Source organism: Hippocampus bargibanti, linkage group LG11 (assembly GCF_051943395.1).
Source record: "Hippocampus bargibanti isolate YZ-2025 linkage group LG11, ASM5194339v1, whole genome shotgun sequence".
Lineage (NCBI taxonomy): Eukaryota > Metazoa > Chordata > Actinopteri > Syngnathiformes > Syngnathidae > Hippocampus > Hippocampus bargibanti.
This window is the reverse complement of record NC_142744.1, coordinates 14,297,501-14,315,383: the sequence shown is the minus strand read 5'-3', so window position 1 is coordinate 14,315,383 and position 17,883 is coordinate 14,297,501. Positions and strand designations below refer to the sequence as shown.

Here is a 17,883-nt window from a genome sequence, read left to right as displayed (position 1 = left end):
AATGTTTTTGCTTCTTGAGACGCCTCATCTAGTCAACCTAAATGAAGACCCGCTGATGTCTGAATGTCTACTGTACTACATTAAAGACGGCATCACAAAGTAAGTCGCATTGAATTATTTGTATTTTGAGATACTTCACGTGCGGCTTTCCTTAAAATGTCCTTTGCCTCGCTAGGGTTGGTCGCGAGGATGCCAAGGCGCGTCAGGACATCGTACTCAGCGGCCATTTTATCCGAGACGAACACTGCACCTTCAGTAGCACCACCGGCCCTCAGGGAGAAGGTGGATGGGAAGTTATGACAGAATAAAATGTCAAAAATAAACATGAATTAAATAACACTATTCATGTGTTCACGAATTAAAAACAAAATGTCCATGACATACGTGTCAGCCAAAATTTAGCATTTTCTGCTCACTTCAAACCATATTATGGCATCTTATCTGATTGAATTTGAGTTGTCTTTGTTTTCTACTCATGCCAGCATGGAAAAAAAGAGTCGTTTTGGTCACTGTTTAAGACGTGATTGTCTGTCTTTATCTGTGCATACAATAAAAACGTCATGTTATGTCAATCTTATCTCCAGGTTGCGTAGTTCTGGAGCCGTGTGAGGATGCAGAGACGTATGTTAATGGAAAACGAGTCGCTTCCCCCACTGTTCTCCGCTCAGGTATCCCTGAAGAAAAAAAAAACAATTGATCCAAAATGATCCTCTATTTGAAAAGGGAAATGTTGACTGGGCAAATGTGCCCAATGTAGGCAACCGCATCATCATGGGCAAGAGTCACGTGTTCCGTTTCAACGACCCCGAGCAGGCCCGTTTGGAGCGCGAGAGGACGCCGTGTGCTGAGACTCCAGTGGAGCCCGTCGACTGGGCCTTTGCTCAAAGGGAGCTGCTGGAGAAGCAAGGCATCGACATGAAGCAGGAGATGGAGCAGAGGTGCAAGATTGTGCAATGCAAAAAAACAAAAAAAAGATTTTTTTAAATATTTTGTTCATAGTTGAGCTGGTCCTGCGATTTCTACTCAGGGGCTCGTTGCAGCGACATCACGTACTGGAAAAATTAAGTCAAAGACTAAATGGAAATGACATGTAGCATATGTGACATATGGAAAAATACTGGATAAAAAAGACATACCGTATTTCCCGGTGTAAAAGGCGCACTGCTGTATAAGGCGCACCCTCAATGAATGGTGTATTTTCAAGCTTTTTCCATATATAAGGCGCACTGGACTATAAAGCGCAGAATCAATGAATGAAAAAAGTTTTGCAAATATAAAATAAAAATATGTAAATGTTTTCTAAATATAAGGCATTCCACATTATAAGGCGCTACATATAGTAAAGGCTGGGCTGATGCATTACTTATTCTACAGGAAGAAAATGGAGTCGGTGGCTGCTGACAGTGGTTGCCAGACTTGTGGCTCAATATAACTTCACATATAAGGCGCCCCCGCGTATAAGGCGCCGGGCCATCTTTTGAAGAAAATGAAGTATTTTGGGTGCACCTTCTACACCAGAAAATAATGGTCTGAATGACCCCTACAATTTTCTAAAATGGTGATTTTCTACATTAAAAAAAATACATCTAAAATGGCAACAATCAACAAACGACCTAAAGGATTATGTGCTTCGGTTCAACTGTGACAAAAAAAGTGAATTAAAAGGTTAAAAGTGAAATTCATTGAATATTCAATCAATGTCATTTCTATTTTGATATTCATGTCAAAACAAATGATCTATAATCCTTAGTCTTGAAACTGTTTTTTGATTTTATAACATCATATGAATACACAAATTATCCCGATTAAGATTGCTATGCCCCCCCACCTCCGCCTTCCAAGGCTGTGAGGAATTAAATAATGGCAAATCCTTTTGCAGGCTTCAGGAGCTGGAGGATCAGTATCGTAAAGAAAGAGAAGAAGCCAGTATCTTGCTTGAGCAACAGAGGCTGGTAAGTAGAAGTTTGATAAAGACATCAGAAGAATGCACCTTGCTATCATTTTCATCACTATGTCCACTTTTTTTCTTTCTAGGATTACGAGAGTAAACTCGAGGCTCTCCAGAAACAGGTGGACTCACGCTACCTGGAGTCACCAGAAGAAGAAGAAGAACCGGAGGAAGAAGGTGAAGTTAGTAGTTAAGCAAGAAACAATTCAAAGCTTCTTATGTTTTGTATGTTTTTTTTTTTGTTTGTTTCTCTCTCCAGTGTTATGGACTGCGCGGGAGACGGAGCTGGCTCTGTGGGCATTCCGGAAATGGCGTTTCTACCAGTTCACCTCACTGCGGGATCTACTTTGGGGCAATGCCATTTTCCTCAAGGAGGCCAACGCCATAAGTGTGGAGTTAAAAAAGAAGGTGTGTGTGTGTGTATGTGTGTGTGTGTGTGTGTGTGTGTGTGTGTGTGTGTGTGTGTGTGTGTGTGTGTGTGTGTGTGTGTGTGTGTGTGTGTGTGTGTGTGTGTGTGTGTGTGTGTGTGTGTGTGTGTGTGTGTGTGTGTGTGTGTGTGTGTGTGTGTGTGTGTGTGTGTGTGTGTGTGTGTGTGTGTGTGTGTGTGTGTGCGCGCGCCTGTGTCTCAGCCATACTCAAGACCAAATGATCCTGAAATGGATTGGATTGGATTGGATAAATCTTCATTCGTCTTGCAGTGGAAAAAAGTACATTTCACAGCAGCAAAGTTATTAAAGGAAGGGGAAAGGAAGGAAAGAAGTAGAAAAATAAAATACAGGAGCTGCTGTAAAGGCAGCCACTCTTGCGGCGCCATCATGAAGTCAAAACAACAACAAAAAAATTGAATAACAAATAATGTGTCACAACACAAAAGACATAGACAGGCATTCATTCCATCCTAAACACTTTCTGCACCCTCTTTGTTGTATGTAGCAGTTCTCGATGAAAGAGGAGAGGATCAAAGCCTCCTTTTCACCAGTGGATTTGGGACGTCATGGTGAAATGTGCACGTCTGCTACAAGCTAAATGTTGAAAGCAAACACGAAGCTGTAGCTTGCATCGATGAAAAGAGATTGTCTCATATCTCCTGCACCACGTAAATCTGTTTCAATTCCAAGCCGCGGCAGTTCCACAGACGCATCGGCGCTCTGCACTGACGCTCCTTTTTTCTCATCGCGGGCTCCTCAAGCCATGCATGCATCCAGCTGCTGACTGTCCAACAGTACCGACCTTTGCGCTGAAGAAAGCGTGGTTGTGAAAACGCCCCAGAGCTGCCCAGCGATAACACTCAAATGACACCGACATTCCTCCAAATCAAAAACAGTGCTGGCATATTCGTGCTGCCGAAATGACACCATTTCCCTCTTTTTCTTTTTTTTTTCATTCTAATATGTTAACATCTTTAGGTCCAGTTTCAATTCGTCCTTCTGACGGATACGCTGTACTCGCCGCTTCCGCCCGACCTGCTGCCTGCCAGTGAGACGAAGGAGAGGGAGAGACGGCCGTTCCCGCGGACCATCGTGGCTGTTGAAGTGCAAGACCAAAAGAACGGCGCCACACATTACTGGACTCTGGAGAAGCTCAGGTATTTTGGGATTTGGCCTTGACTCGGCTTGTACTTTGTGCAACGGAATTCAATTGCCACGGTATATGCATATTCCAACTTCGTACTTTAGTCATAATTACAGTAAATATTGTATTGTGTGCACTGTTTGATTACACAGTAGATTACATTAGATTAGATGTGCCTTAATTTGTCTCACAGTAGAGAAATTTACATTTACAACAAAAACAAAATACAGGAGCTGCTGTAAAGGCAACATTCATAACAAATCCAGGAGTTTTTTTTCACAGCTCTTTTTTTGACCCCGTGCAGGCATAGACTTGACCTGATGAGAGAAATGTACGATCGGGCTGCAGAGCTTCCGAGCAGCGCCGTGGAGGACTGCGACCACGCCCTCACCGGCGGTGACCCCTTTTATGACCGCTTCCCATGGTTTCGTCTGGTTGGCAGGTCAGTGGCTGTTTGGCTTGACATACAACGCAAGAACCATTTTGAAAGCATGATTTTCAAAACTCATTCACTGCCATTCCCGAAATTATTCGGGAATTGAAAAGCATAACGTGGAGCACCATTCCTGAATTCGTTCGGATTTTGTTTGTTTGTTTTTTTGCTGGGGGGTGCGTTTCAAGCATCCGTCAGACCTCTGTCAATGTTTTTCCTCCCACGAGGGGGCAGCATTTGCCTTTTGTACAGTCGCCGCCATTTCAAGCTCAGATAACTCCAGACCCATATAACCATTAACTATGTTTTTCTGATGAAAGAAGGAAGAGAGTTTAAGGTTTTTAACGATGTATTGAATGTTTGTGTAGTCTTAAAACTCAATATTCTGTGGGTCCTGCAATTTGGGTGAAAATGACAAAAATCCTGGTACCAGAGTGGACGAATTTTTGCACATCATCTGGAAGTGAAGGAGTTAATTATGAGGGGGGGTTAAACCTGGATTTAAGTCTTTCCACCTGTGGCTCACTTAATTTCTGTCTCCAGCGTATTCCATTTGCCTGCAGCACCACAGCTAAATACTGCCTCACCGGGTTGTTTTCTACAAATTGACATAAGTTGACTAACCTGACAGGTTTATGGGGTTTATATTAGCATTTAGCATTATAGCATGAACATTTCTTGAAAGGAGAAGTGGAATGAAAGTCATTTCCATGTTTCTCCTCAGAGCATTTGTGTACCTGAGCAACCTGCTTTATCCTGTTCCATTGGTCCACCGTGTGGCCATCGTCAGCGAAAAGGGTGAAGTGAAAGGTTTCCTCAGAGTGGCTGTGCAGGCAATTTCAGGTTAGAATTTAGGAGTTTATTGAAAACCTGCATCCAGTATGTACCCTTAAAGGACAACCGACGTCACTTTTTTGTTTCTTAACTGACATCAGAAAAACGTTTGATAGCCTCTAAAATACCCAAACCACGCAGTATGATATTTTTATTCAAATGCTAAACACCAATAAAAATGACCTAAAGTGTCCAAAATCTGCAAAAAAATTGAGCTGCGATTGGGCATTTTCAGAGAGTCCCGCCCCTAGTTCGTGACGTCACGCCAAGACGTCTTGCATTGCTGGAGAATCAAAACAATGGCTTCAGATTCGGAGAATATGCTTTCTTGTCACACATCCAGTTATGAATATGATTCAAATAGTTCTGAAGAGGAAAGCATACATGTTTGCAATCGATTAAAGAATTTATTCCGTGCCATTTTGAGCCAACATTGGGGGGAAATGTATCACCAAAAAAGAGGCAGAAAATGGCGACCAAGCTCCGTGTGAGGAATTAATCAGCCCTTTCCACAGGCTGATGAATTCCTTACTTAGAGCTTGGTTGCCCTCTTCTGGCTCTTTTTGGTGCAACATGACGTTTTCAGACCAGCAAAATATATTGACGTGATGGAAGGACTGCTACAATGTGTCCTTTTTTCTGTCAGGGGCGTTCTTTCAGTGACGTCACGTACGGACTCGTCACCAACGCAAAAACAAGACTTCCGGAATATTCAGCGCGAGTCTTAAAACGTAAAATATAGCTATATGCGGTGGAATCTTTGTAAAATACGCTCAGTAGAAGTCATTTGAAGCCATTTTACAAATTATGGACACAACTTGTCCGGAAACGTCGGTTGTCCTTTAACATGTAGCATTGTCTTGTGTCTGTAGCGGATGAAGAAGCGCCGGATTATGGCTCTGGTGTGAGGCAATCGGGCACAGCCAAGATCTCCTTCGAAGATAAACAGTTTGAAAAGGTGAACCCCACAAAATTCATTTGATCAGAGGGAATATCAGACCTGATAAACAAACGCAAGTCATTTATGTTGTTTTTTTTAATTCATGCTCTTCTGTCTGGTTGTTTCACTCCTCCAGTTCCAAACCGAGTCGTGTCCAACAGTTAGTCTTTCCCATTCCAACACCTCCCAAGAGGAGCTCCGCATTGTGGAAGGAGAAGGTCAAAATGCAGAGGCGGGAATCTCCGCAGACGAAGTTAACAACAATACATGTGAAGGTGAGAGGAAGAGCGAAGCTTCACTTGCGTTGTTGGAGTGGAAAATACCTTTCACTGTGTGTTTATTTTATTCATTTACTTATTTTATTTTTTTACTGTTGTCCAACACAGCCGCCCCTGAGACTCCACCCAGCCCCCTGAAGACCTCGGGACTGGGTTTAGAATATCCTCTGGAGCTCTCGCCAGAGAAAGCTTTGTCCCACCTGAAGATAGGCAGCGCCTTCACCTTTCGAGTCACCGTCTTGCAGGCCTCTAGCATCTCGGCCGAATACGCCGACATCTTCTGCCAGTTTAAGTGAGTGCAGAAAACTCCACTCGAGCCGATCAGTGTTTCTTCCCATTCATGTGAATTTTCTGTGACTCAATCAACCTATATCTTAAATTCAATTTGCAAATATGTGAACCCTTTGGAAATACCCAGATTTTTGAATCAATTAGTCTCAAAATGTAGCGATTGGTCCAGCGACAGTGAGGCGTCAATGCGTGCGCAGTGCTTCCAGGGCAAACCCCGTGTCGGCGCGCGTACCGCTTTAAGAAAGTCCCGTGACCACTACCGGAACCTCTGTTGATGCGCACTCAGCGGTGCAGCGCTATATGTCAGCAGGACACGTTGCACGCACGGAAGACCCGCTCTTATACTGGAAATCCATGGAGGCAATGTTCCCTCACCTATTTATATTGGCCACACAGGTGTTGTGCACACCGGCCTCTTCAGTGCCTTGTGAGATGATCTTCTCAAAGGCGGGGAAAATTGCCTAAAAAAAAAAAAGAAGTAGACTGAATTACAAAACGCTGGAGAAACTAATTTTTTTGAATAAAAATCTATAATTACAATGAGTCCATTGTCATTCACAACACTTTTACTTAGGCATTCAGACAGATGTTCACTTTGTTACGGCACGGCAAAGCCAATAACATAAAAGGGAGACCAGACACAGGTTGGTTCTCGAAAAATCAAGAATTTATTGACGCTAGTCAATCCAAAGAACAACACGGCCAAAGGTTTGGTCTTGGCCTGGAGCAACCCCTTTTGTAGGCTGCCGAGGATCCAGGTGTGTCTCATCAGTAATAAGCAGGATCCATGTGGCCTCCAAAGGCGAGGAGGGGAGAACTGGAATGACTGAACTACCCTCCCCCCTCATCACTGACCTCTAGAGGAGGGAGGAGCATGTAACAAGCTTAATTTATCAACTACGTCTCAAATATCAAATATTTTTTTATGAAATTACGTATATGTAAAAATAATGTGAATGCAAATGCCTAATCAATGGAATTTGATAAAATTGGTTTGACAGATCAGTGTCAGATGAGAAATGCCAGGTGTCAGTATTCAGCAACACAGTGTCAACACAGTGTCAATGCAGTGTGACACTGTCGAAACGATACAGGATGCCTCATCTACGCATCGCGACCAAAATGTGATCTGATCTTCATCTGAACTTCAAGTGATCAATCAATGCAATGTGATCGAAAGCGTTGGTTCAAGCTCCCCATTCCTTTCAAAACTCGCACAGCAGTTGTGAGCTTTCTAGAAGAAGGATAGCATCATGTGACCCATACCTTCCACAAAGACCAACAAGATTTGGAAACTTGCATGACTCACAAAAATCACATGTTTGCAAAGCATGGAGGGATGAAACGAAAGATGCATTGTCTGGGTAGAATGACCCCTCACTTTGGTTTCTCAGCTTCATCCACCGCCACGATGAGGCCTTTTCCACCGAGCCGCTGAAGAACACTGGCCGAGGGCCCCCACTTGGCTTTTACCATGTGCAAAATGTAAGAACTCTACAAGCTCAATCCCAGTGACCAAAAAAAGAATAAAAACAAAACTAACAAATTGATGTTTACATGGACAGTATAAAACCAGTGGGTGATTTTCTTCCCTTAGATCTCAGTGGAGGTGACCAAATCATTCGTGGAATACATCAAGACCCAGCCCATCGTCTTTGAGGTGTTCGGTCATTATCAGAAGCAACCTTTCCCACCTCTCTGCAAGGATCTAATCAGGTTCAGATTTAGCATTTGATATCATGAAGATCCATTTCCTCATTGGTGATTTCTGTACCTTCCAGTCCATTGAGACCTTCCAGAAGGCAGTTCCCCCGAGTGATGCCTTTGTCCAAACCAGGTGAGCTGCCTACAATTCTCAAACATCTTTGGAGGCCACATGAAAAGATTTGGCTGACAGTCACATATGTGAGCACAGAGCAATTCATTTGCACGAATTTCCTAACGTTTCCTCTCCACCCTAAAGTCCACGAGCTGTCTAGAATTTCGATGTTTGTGTAAGTTATGTCAAGTGTTAATAATTCATCAGATGAGTGGGGGATTCTATAGTTACCACATACGTATGTTTAAGTATATCCTGATAGTGGAGGTTTTTGACCCGAACCAGCAGATAATCAATGTACGGTGCATGAAATATGTATAAAGCATTGACACTATCAGCGATGTAAAACCAGAGAGAACTTGTTTTTTGTGTCATAAAAGACTCAAAATGGTTCGTATTATCGTATCTGTTGACTAATCAGTCACACGTGGATCTCCGTTCTGCTCACTCGTGATTTGCAACTACTTTGCATGTATCAGGCGTGCCATGGGAAACTTTCCAGTATTACGCAAGTGGTTAAAAAAAGTTTTTTCTTCTTTTTCCTCATGTAATGTATGTGTGTTCATCAGTTTATGCCATGGACACATAGTGACAGACAGAATATTTAAATACAGTAAAGTCTCGTTATATCGATATCGGATATATCGATAGTCCCGGTTATATCGAAACTATTTCTATGCACGCGCGGAGAAAATTACATGCAAGCAGGGTCGGATATATCGATAGTCCCGGTTATATCGATATTTTTTCGGACTCCCTTGAATATCGATATAACGAGACTTTACTGTACTGTTAACACCGACATGGTATAAATACTCACACTATGTACAGAAGTCGAAATAAAGATATTTTACTAAAACAGTGGTGATAAAAGTACTGTTTTCATATTTTGATTAAATGTAACTTACAAGTAACATTTTTTTACAGATCTCAGTGTTAACGTCTAATGATGAGCATTCTTCTCGGCTAACCATGCTAACCCTGCGTGCGTGATATTCATTAAAATGTGTGTTGCTTTTTTTCCCTCAACCGCGACTCTGTTCCAATTTAGGTAATTTGCTATGATAACCAATGCTAACCATTCATGATGAATACCTGCCTTGTCTCAGCATTTTCCAACTCTTAAGATGCCCGATTATTCAACTTCAGTCCATTGTTCCTCCTTGAAGGTATATCATGTCTTCATGTTGCATGTCTTCTTTGTTACAGTGCCGGCCACCAAGCTCAGCACTCTTACTCGCTCTCCTGCCGGACCTTGTCACTCCAAACATGACCTGATGGTCTTCTTTGAGATATGTGAGCTGGAAGCAAGTGGAGAGTAAGTTTGAGCTCCATCTTATTCAGTCATGTGATATGAGTTGTTGTTATTGGTCTTCACAAACACCCACACACACAGACGCAATTATCATACATTGGGAATAAGGAAAAAAACAAGAATCAATATGTGTGTGTGTGTGTGTGTGTGTGTGTGTGTGTGTGTGTGTGTGTGTGTGTATATGTGTATATATATATATATATATATATATATATATATATATATATATATATATATATATATATATATATATATATCTCGCTGTATGTACTTGTACTTCAAACGTACCCTGTGTGAACTTTAACACAGGGTACACAGTCTTTAACATGTGTTGGTTGTCTACCTATCCCTAGTTACATCCCAGCTGTTGTTGATCACCGAGGGGGGATGCCCTGCCATGGCACGTACCTCCTACATCAGGTTCGAACACATCAATGTTATGATGACAGAAAGGGAAATGATTTATTTTTCAATTCAATTATAAAACAAAACAATTGAAAAACCTTTTCACCCTACATCCAACTTTAACTTGTGTGACTCCACAAGGATGCTGCTGATATCTAGATGAGAGCCAATGTTCTTGTTTCAAGCTGTCCATTTGTCACGATAAATGTTCATTCAAAGTACTTTCACCTCAGCGCCACCGCCGTCCTCATTAGCCTAATGGAAAGCAGCTATCTTAATGACGCCATCACATGGGGAATGCTATTAACAAGCCAAGGAAGATTAGCATCGTGGGAACAGCCATTTTAAACGGTCAAATAAATGTCACTTAACAGAACCAGAATATAAAGAAGAAGACTTGTCAGTGCAGTGGTGGGAGGGATATTTTCTCCTTGCTTTGTGGAAAATCAAAGTGAAATCATGGTCAATTAACCCCACCTGTGTCGCACTACTGCTAACCGCCAGGCTCTCGTACGTGTATTTGTCTATCTAATATGTAATATAATATTTTTTTCCCGCTGATGAGCATAGTACAGACACATTCTATAATTCAGCATCAAAACTAAAGATTTGGCGATTGGAAAGAGTATGATTCAGCATTATCAAGTTATTGCTACTTTCTGACCCTGCAGGGCATTCAGAGGAGAATCACAGTAGCCATCGCTCATGAAAACGGGAACGACATTGAATGGAAAGAAGTGAAGGAGCTGGTGATTGGTCAGTTTACAGGAAAAAAATAATCATCTCATGGATGTTAATTTTTTTTTCTCAATTGAAACATATTTGGTATTTATGCAAAACCAGGGCGCATCAGAAACACCCCGGAGGCTGATGAGACCATCATAGACCCCAACATCCTCTCCCTGAACATCCTGTCTTCTGGATATTTCTGGCCAAAACATGACGACAAGTATGTGTTCACTTGCAAGTGAACCTCTTTTGTCCACTATAAAATATGAATATGTTGAATGTGTCTCTTTTCTGAAGCGAAGCCATGATTGGTATTTACCTGAGCCCTGAATATCTTTGATGTCATTTTCAATTGGCATAAAATGGGAAAATAGACGCATTCCCAAGATGGACAAAAGCAAGAAGATTTTACAACTTTACTAATATTTTACATATACAATTTTAATCAGAATACAGTGTTTAGACTCCTGGGCCTGCATACTATATAATATTGTCCAAAAAATGAAGTTATGTTCTGGCCAAGCACTGGATATCCTTTCTTTTTCATTTCTTCAACAGTTCTAAAATATGCCAATGGGATAAAAATATGTTGTCTCTTTTTTCAAATATGTTTATAACATCTCAGAAACAGTTGTTGCTGATGTTGCCTATTATTTGACTGTTTTGTGTGGATTTTTACATACGGGTAAAAATGACCCACAACATAATCATGATTTTTTTTCAACATAATGTAAGGGTTAAACTTATAATCAATGCATCAATGATTTATTTTCATGGATGTAATTTCCCACTTTAATGTTTCATGACTTGTTTCTTTCTTCTTGATTGGCAGCGTCTCCTTGGGAGTTGATCATAGGTATTTCAGGATCAGTCTGACTGATTGTTTGCCATTTCTCCCACGTGGTGAACTTATTCCCCACTTCAAAAACCTTTACACCCAATCCTAACAGTGATTTTTCATCTGCCAGAACCTTCTACCGGTTTGATGCAGCGTGGGACAGCTCCATGCACAACTCCCTGCTCCTGAATAGAGTTACACCATACGGAGAGAAGATCTACATCACCCTCTCAGCCTATTTGGAGGTAGAGTTATTTCACCCACCACTCTAATGAGAGCAGATGCTCTGGGATATGTGTTTACATTGTGTTGTGTGTCTTTAAACCAGATGGAGAATTGCACTCAGCCTACCGTTATCACCAAAGATTTCTCCATGGTGTTCTACTCCCGCGACACCAAACTTCCCGCGTCTCGTTCCATTCGAAACCTCTTCAGTACAGGCTGCCTCAGGCCTTCAGAGAGGTTGAGGATTTTCACAGTTGTCTAATTGACATCTTTTTAAACTGTTTTAATTGCGTCTAATGTGTAATCACTCTCTTCTCAGTAATCGTGTCACCGGAGTCTACGAGGTGACGCTCTGCTACGTGGCTGACAATGGGAGTCCAGGTAATTAGAGCTTGAGAGACTCAGTCACATGTCATTATGCGTCTTTTAAAAAAAGTATTTTGTTATATTTTCTTCAGGAATGCAGCGACGTCGCAGGAGAGTGCTGGACACCTCAGTGGCGTACGTCCGAGGGGAGGAGAACCTGGCTGGATGGAGGCCTCGCAGTGACAGCCTCATTTTGGACCACCAGTGGGAGCTAGAGAAGCTCAGCTTGCTTCAAGAGGTGAGTTATGCGGTGTGCACATATAGCAATATTTTTGAACACATGTCAGCATTTTCCCTTCTTGGGGGAAAAAAAAATCAGCAACGGCTTAATTGTTGCTAAAAAATAATCCAGAGTAATCCAGAGCCTTCACCATCTTCAGATCATTTTAAAGTAATAGCCAGTGGTAGTTTCATCAACAGGCCATTCATTTTCAGTCTGTAGCATATCAAAATGTACATACTTATTTACTGTATTTTCCAGTGTATAAGGCGCACCTAAAAGCCTTGATTTTCTTCAAAAGATGACCCTGCGCCTTATACGCAGGTACGCCTTATATGTGAAGTAATATTAAAGGACAACCAACGTCACTTTTTTGTTTTTTAACTGACATCAGAAAAACATAGCATCTAAAATACCCAAAACACGCAGTATGATATTTTTAGTCAAATGCAAAACACCAATAAAAATGACTTAAAGTGTCCAAAATCTGCAAAAAATCGAGCTGCGAATTGGGCATTTTCTGAAAGTCCCGCCCCCAGTTCGTGACGTCACGCCAAGACGTCTTGCATTGCTTGTGAATCAAAACAATGGCTTCAGATTTGGAGAATATGCTTTCTTGTTACACATCCAGTTATGAATATGATTCAAATAGTTCTGAAGAGGAAAGCATACATGTTTGCAATCGATTAAAGAATTATATGTGCCATTTTAAGGCAACATTGGGGGAAAATCTCTCACCCAAAAAAAGAGGCACAAAATGGCGATCTCCAGTGGCCACCTCCGCTTCCACAGGCTGATAAATTCCTTATATGGAGCTTGGATGCCCTCTTCTGGCGGCTTTTGGGTGCAACACGGTTCTCAGACCAAACATGTACAGCAAAATACATTGACGTAATGGAAGGACTGCTACAATGTGTCTTTTTTCGGTCAGGGGGCGGTCCTCTTGTGACGTCATGTACGGACTCGTCACCAACTCAAAAACAAGACCTCCTGAATATTCAGAGCGAGTCTTAAAACGTAAAATATAGCCATATGCGGTGGAATCTTATTAAAATACGCTCAGTAGAAGTCATTTTAAGCCATTTTACAAATTATGGACACAACTTGTCCGTAGACGTCGGTTGTCCGTTAAGCTACAACAGGTCTCGCAACTACTGCCAGCAGCCACCGACTCCATTTCCCCCTGTAAAAGAAGCAGTGCATAACCCCTCTCATGTAGCGCCTGACAATGTGGTATGCCTTATATATGGAAAACCTTTATATATTCTATTTGTAAAACGTTTTGAATGTGCACCTTATACGCTGGTGCGCCTTATACATGTATATGGAAAAAGTTTGAAAATATACCATTTATTGGGGGGGTGCCCAGACTTTTGACTGGTTCCTCAGACACCGTTGGTATTGGATCATCACCAATGCAGAAGTTCACATCTTTTAGCTCTCCCTTGACTATTGAGATGCTGCGTGACTTGTTCGGCTTGATTTTCATCCGGGCCGATTTGATGTTTTCCTGCAGTTTTCCAAATAGCTGCCTGGTGCAAGCTGCAGGAGTGGTTAAGGTGGTCATGTCATCCATGTATGACCGGATTGGTGGGAGGTGGATCCCATTCCTGGTTCGTTCACCCCCCACCACCCACCTTGAGGCCCTGATGATGACCTCCATGGCCATTGTGAGGGCCAAGGGTGAAATCATACAACCTGCCATGAGGCCGACTTCTACACGCTGCTATGATGTTATGAAGTAAGGTGTTGTGAAGCACAGTTACAGGTCTTCGAAGTAGGCTTTTACCAAGGTAGTAATGGGTAATGGAACATGGAAGAAGTTGAAGGATTCCTGGAGAAGGTTATGGGGAACTGAGCCAAAGGCATTGGCCAGGTCGAGGAAGATGACATGAAGATCTCTCTTGTCTTTCTTTGCCGCTTGGATTTGGTGCCAGATCATACTGGTGTGCTCCAAGCAACCAGAGAACCCAGGGATGCCAGCCTTCTGTACAGATGTATCAACATACGTACTTGTTCTTCTCCAGTTAGGTGGAAAGTCTCCGTGCTAACACACGAAAAAAGATTTTCCCCTCAACGTTGAGAAGGCTAATTGGCCGGAATTGACTGATGTCTGCCGGATCCTTCTCCTAGGAAATTAGTACGCATTTGGCCCTTTGCCATGCCTTTGGTATTATCCCTTTCTGCCACACAATCCTCATGAGCTTCCAAAGATAGCGCAGAACATCTGGTGCATTCTTGTACAGCTTGTATGGAACTCCATTTGGCCCCGGGGCTGATGCTGATCTTGCACGCCGTACTGTATTGTCCACGTCCTTCCATGTTGGAGGGCCAGTCTCGAGGTTGAATTCTGGTGTTTCAATAGGAGGATGTCATGTGGGATAACTAGTTTTTCATACCTTTTTGTGTCCTGGTGGACCTTTTCCAGATGCTTTTCAAGTTCCTTCTTTGAGGTTTACAGGATTCCGCTTTTGTCCTTAGCGAAGAGGTCTTTGACAAACTTGAAGGTTCTTTGTTCTTGCGAAGTTTCCTCAAGTTTTCTGCCCTTCGTAAGGTTGCCAACCGGCATTTGATGTCCGCCTGGAGCAGCATGAGACCTTCTTACTTTGCATCAGAGGCCTTCTTCCACTGTTCTCGCAGGTCCCTTCTTTCTCTGACCAGTCTGTCTATCTCTTGCTGCCTCCTGGATTTGGTTGGTGGTGGTCTTGCATTGGCGGTTTTCCGGATGCACACTCCAAAGCGCTCCTCCCCATAGTGATAGATGATGTCACCAATATTTTCCAGCTTTTTCCCTGCTGTGCCCACTTGTTGCTCCAGGATTTTGGTCAGATCGTTATTGACGGTTTTCCACTCTCTTTTTTCAACAAATACATAAAAACATAGTATGACTTTATAAATAAGTAAATTTAATCAAAATCAAATCAAAAAGAGTTTCTATGTAAAATAACAGCGGATCTTGAATTCAACCTTGTGGAATGCCCAATATTGTCCATTCACTTCATCATGTGGATAATCTAACTAATTTGCTGTTATTCCAGATTTTTTTCGGGAATTGAAAATATGGTGTGGAGCGCCATTCTCAAATTTGTTCGGGTTTTGGGTTTTTTTGCAGGGGGTGGCAATAAAGCTCTGGTCAGACCTCTGGCAATTTTTTCCCTTCCATTAGGGGGCAGCATTTGCCTTTGGTACAGCCACTCCCACTTGCACCTCATATTACTCCAGACCCATATCACTTCGGAATCAACTATTTTTTTCTGATCAAAGACGAAAGTCTAAAGTTTCTTACGCTGCATTGAATGTTTATGTTGTCCTAAAACTATAATATATAATATTCTGTGGGTCCTGGAATTTAAATGAAAATTACCAAAACCCTGCCACTGGAGTGCACACATTTGTTGCACGTCTGGCAGTGAATGAGTTAATGTTATGATCTGGTTGGAGACCAACGGGTGGCGCTGTCGGCCCCGCCTGCACCTTACGTTACAATCAGTGACACTCAAAAGGACTTAGCGAATGGTCGTGCCGGGGCACGACCATTCGCTGTCGGGTCATTGTTTGTTGAATGCTGTTGTATGCTTTGTATGGAATTGTTTGCATTGTGCATTGTGTATGCATTGTATGCAATTGTATGCTGTGCATGTGTTTGTTTCACCTTAGTGGACTTTTAATCTTGGTTTTCTTTTGTATTTTTCTTTGTATTTTTTCCATTCAGATGACTTTGATGTTTTACATTTTGTTCCTGATGACTTTATTTTAATACAGTTTGACAAACACAACCTCCTGCCTGCTTTTTGGAATACGCAACGTCATCACCACCTTGCAAAACGTGACAGTTAATAAAAGTGCATTTAGTGTTATTTTTAAATTACTCCTATGTAGGTTGATCACAAATCAAGTGGTACGGTACCATACATTCTTCATGTATTCAGACAAAATTATGTGTGAATATAAATGCATTGCACAGAATGCCTATTTTTTTAATACATACACATCTACTATGTGTGTGTTACCAAGGTGGAAAAGACCCGGCATTATCTACTACTGAGGGAGAAGCTGGAGGCTACCCTGCTGGCCGGCCAGGATGCTCTCTACAGGGGTAACGAAATCATTGATTTTGCCAAGAGTCCAGTTCTAAGTCAGAGTCCTGCAAACAGCCCGGCACTGGACAGCCCCAACCAGAGGCAGATGGAGCTGGCTGCCAAGGTGAGTCCTCCTAAACTCAGACAGTTAGTCTACCTTTTGCTATGTTTTTGGACATTGAAGAGTGTTTGTATTTCTTTTTAGTGTCTGCGTCTACTGATGCACACCTTCAACAGGGACTACAGCCAGGTGAGCAGCAGTGCCAGTGAGAGCAAGGTGAGCCCCTCCCCAAACCCTTTAATCCGGCCTACAATCCCCTTGAAATCCTTGAGTGACCAAGACCTGCTCTCCATTCTATTTTTTTAAATCATCTCTTTTTATCTTTTTTTTTTTTTACCTCAAATTGTCACCATGTTCTATTTACATCATTAGACATTTCTGCGTCAGATCTTTACAGAGCATCATAAAATATTAAATTAATTTTATTCAAAGGTCTTTCATATTTGTTTTATCTTTATAAGGCATCAAAAATGATTTTCAATGTGTTTTTTTTCTCTTTTTTTGGATGGACCATGTGTAACAAGTATTCACATTTTAAAACATCTAAGAACATTTTGAAGGGGACAAATTATGTCAAGTATCTGAACTCAAACAGTGCCAGAGAACATGTAGATGGACAATGTACCAAAACATGGACAGATTCTTTATTCTCTGCGAAGAGGTTTTAGTGAGATTGAGTTTTGACTGGCTCCAAGGATATCTATGTGTGAATCCTGTCCCCTAGTGGCCAAGTCACACATACCAAAAGGAGTGTGTTCATTGAATTAAACACACAAAAAGAGGCACAAAAACTAGAATTTCCATCATTATATTTCATGATGTTCGTAAAAGAATGCGAGACATTTTATTACACTATCAAATTGTGAAAAAATGCACAATGTGTCTCCTTAAAAGTCCTTTGTTGCACCGAATCCAGCAGACATTTAAACAGCTTCTTCCTGTTGCCTTGAACTCTCTAAACAGTAACCCAAATAGAACTGTACTGTATAGTGCCTCATTTTTATTATTATTATGATACTAGTGCAGCATGTTCTACCGGAGACAAATTCCTTGTGTGTTCTACATACTTGGCAATAAAAACGATTCTGATTCTGATAAGCATACACTAGCGATGATAATGGATTTTCAACTTTAGCTTGACATCCACCGTAACACATCATTTTAATCACTCCTTGAATCGGCAAGGACGTGCATCCTACTAACCTTCCACCTTTCTCCTGCATGGCCATTTTAACACCACTCAAGGGGCTCTTGAGATAAACCAGATTGTACAATTTCCTCAAATTGACCAATTTTGGAATGGTGGCGTGTGTGCTACGTGTGTGTTTTCTGGATGTGCCATGTTGTCTGTCCCACGTGGGCAATTCTCTCCATGCTTGTCCGTGTGTTTCTGAAGCTCTCTGAGATATCAGCGTCGCTAATGAGGGAGGCGTCCGTGTCCACGCTGAGCACACTCACACCGTCCTCCACCTGCCCTTCGCTGATTGAGGGACACTTTGACATCAGGTAAGGGACTTTTACCAAACACAC

The 17,883-nt window shown here is 41.9% G+C and overlaps 1 protein-coding gene across 4 annotated transcripts in view; it reads left to right on the top strand.

The window, feature by feature from the left end:
• Positions 1-17,883, top strand: part of kif1ab (kinesin family member 1Ab) — a 43,733-nt gene that overhangs the window by 19,016 nt on the left and 6,834 nt on the right. For 2 of the 4 annotated variants that reach the window (XM_089007595.1, XM_089007593.1), the window contains exons 18-45: positions 20-99; positions 176-282; positions 585-668; positions 758-938; positions 1,880-1,952; positions 2,035-2,125; positions 2,208-2,356; positions 3,355-3,533; positions 3,825-3,962; positions 4,678-4,796; positions 5,660-5,745; positions 5,864-6,002; positions 6,114-6,297; positions 7,691-7,781; positions 7,894-8,012; positions 8,078-8,133; positions 9,325-9,433; positions 9,784-9,850; positions 10,507-10,591; positions 10,679-10,784; positions 11,397-11,420; positions 11,533-11,647; positions 11,731-11,864; positions 11,947-12,008; positions 12,086-12,231; positions 16,228-16,416; positions 16,498-16,569; positions 17,750-17,859. In XM_089007595.1, the coding sequence (XP_088863721.1) occupies positions 20-99; positions 176-282; positions 585-668; positions 758-938; positions 1,880-1,952; positions 2,035-2,125; positions 2,208-2,356; positions 3,355-3,533; positions 3,825-3,962; positions 4,678-4,796; positions 5,660-5,745; positions 5,864-6,002; positions 6,114-6,297; positions 7,691-7,781; positions 7,894-8,012; positions 8,078-8,133; positions 9,325-9,433; positions 9,784-9,850; positions 10,507-10,591; positions 10,679-10,784; positions 11,397-11,420; positions 11,533-11,647; positions 11,731-11,864; positions 11,947-12,008; positions 12,086-12,231; positions 16,228-16,416; positions 16,498-16,569; positions 17,750-17,859 (3,095 nt within the window). The remainder of the gene's footprint in view (positions 1-19; positions 100-175; positions 283-584; positions 669-757; positions 939-1,879; positions 1,953-2,034; positions 2,126-2,207; positions 2,357-3,354; positions 3,534-3,824; positions 3,963-4,677; positions 4,797-5,659; positions 5,746-5,863; positions 6,003-6,113; positions 6,298-7,690; positions 7,782-7,893; positions 8,013-8,077; positions 8,134-9,324; positions 9,434-9,783; positions 9,851-10,506; positions 10,592-10,678; positions 10,785-11,396; positions 11,421-11,532; positions 11,648-11,730; positions 11,865-11,946; positions 12,009-12,085; positions 12,232-16,227; positions 16,417-16,497; positions 16,570-17,749; positions 17,860-17,883) is intronic. The other 2 variants (XM_089007596.1, XM_089007594.1) reach the window with 1 other exon arrangement.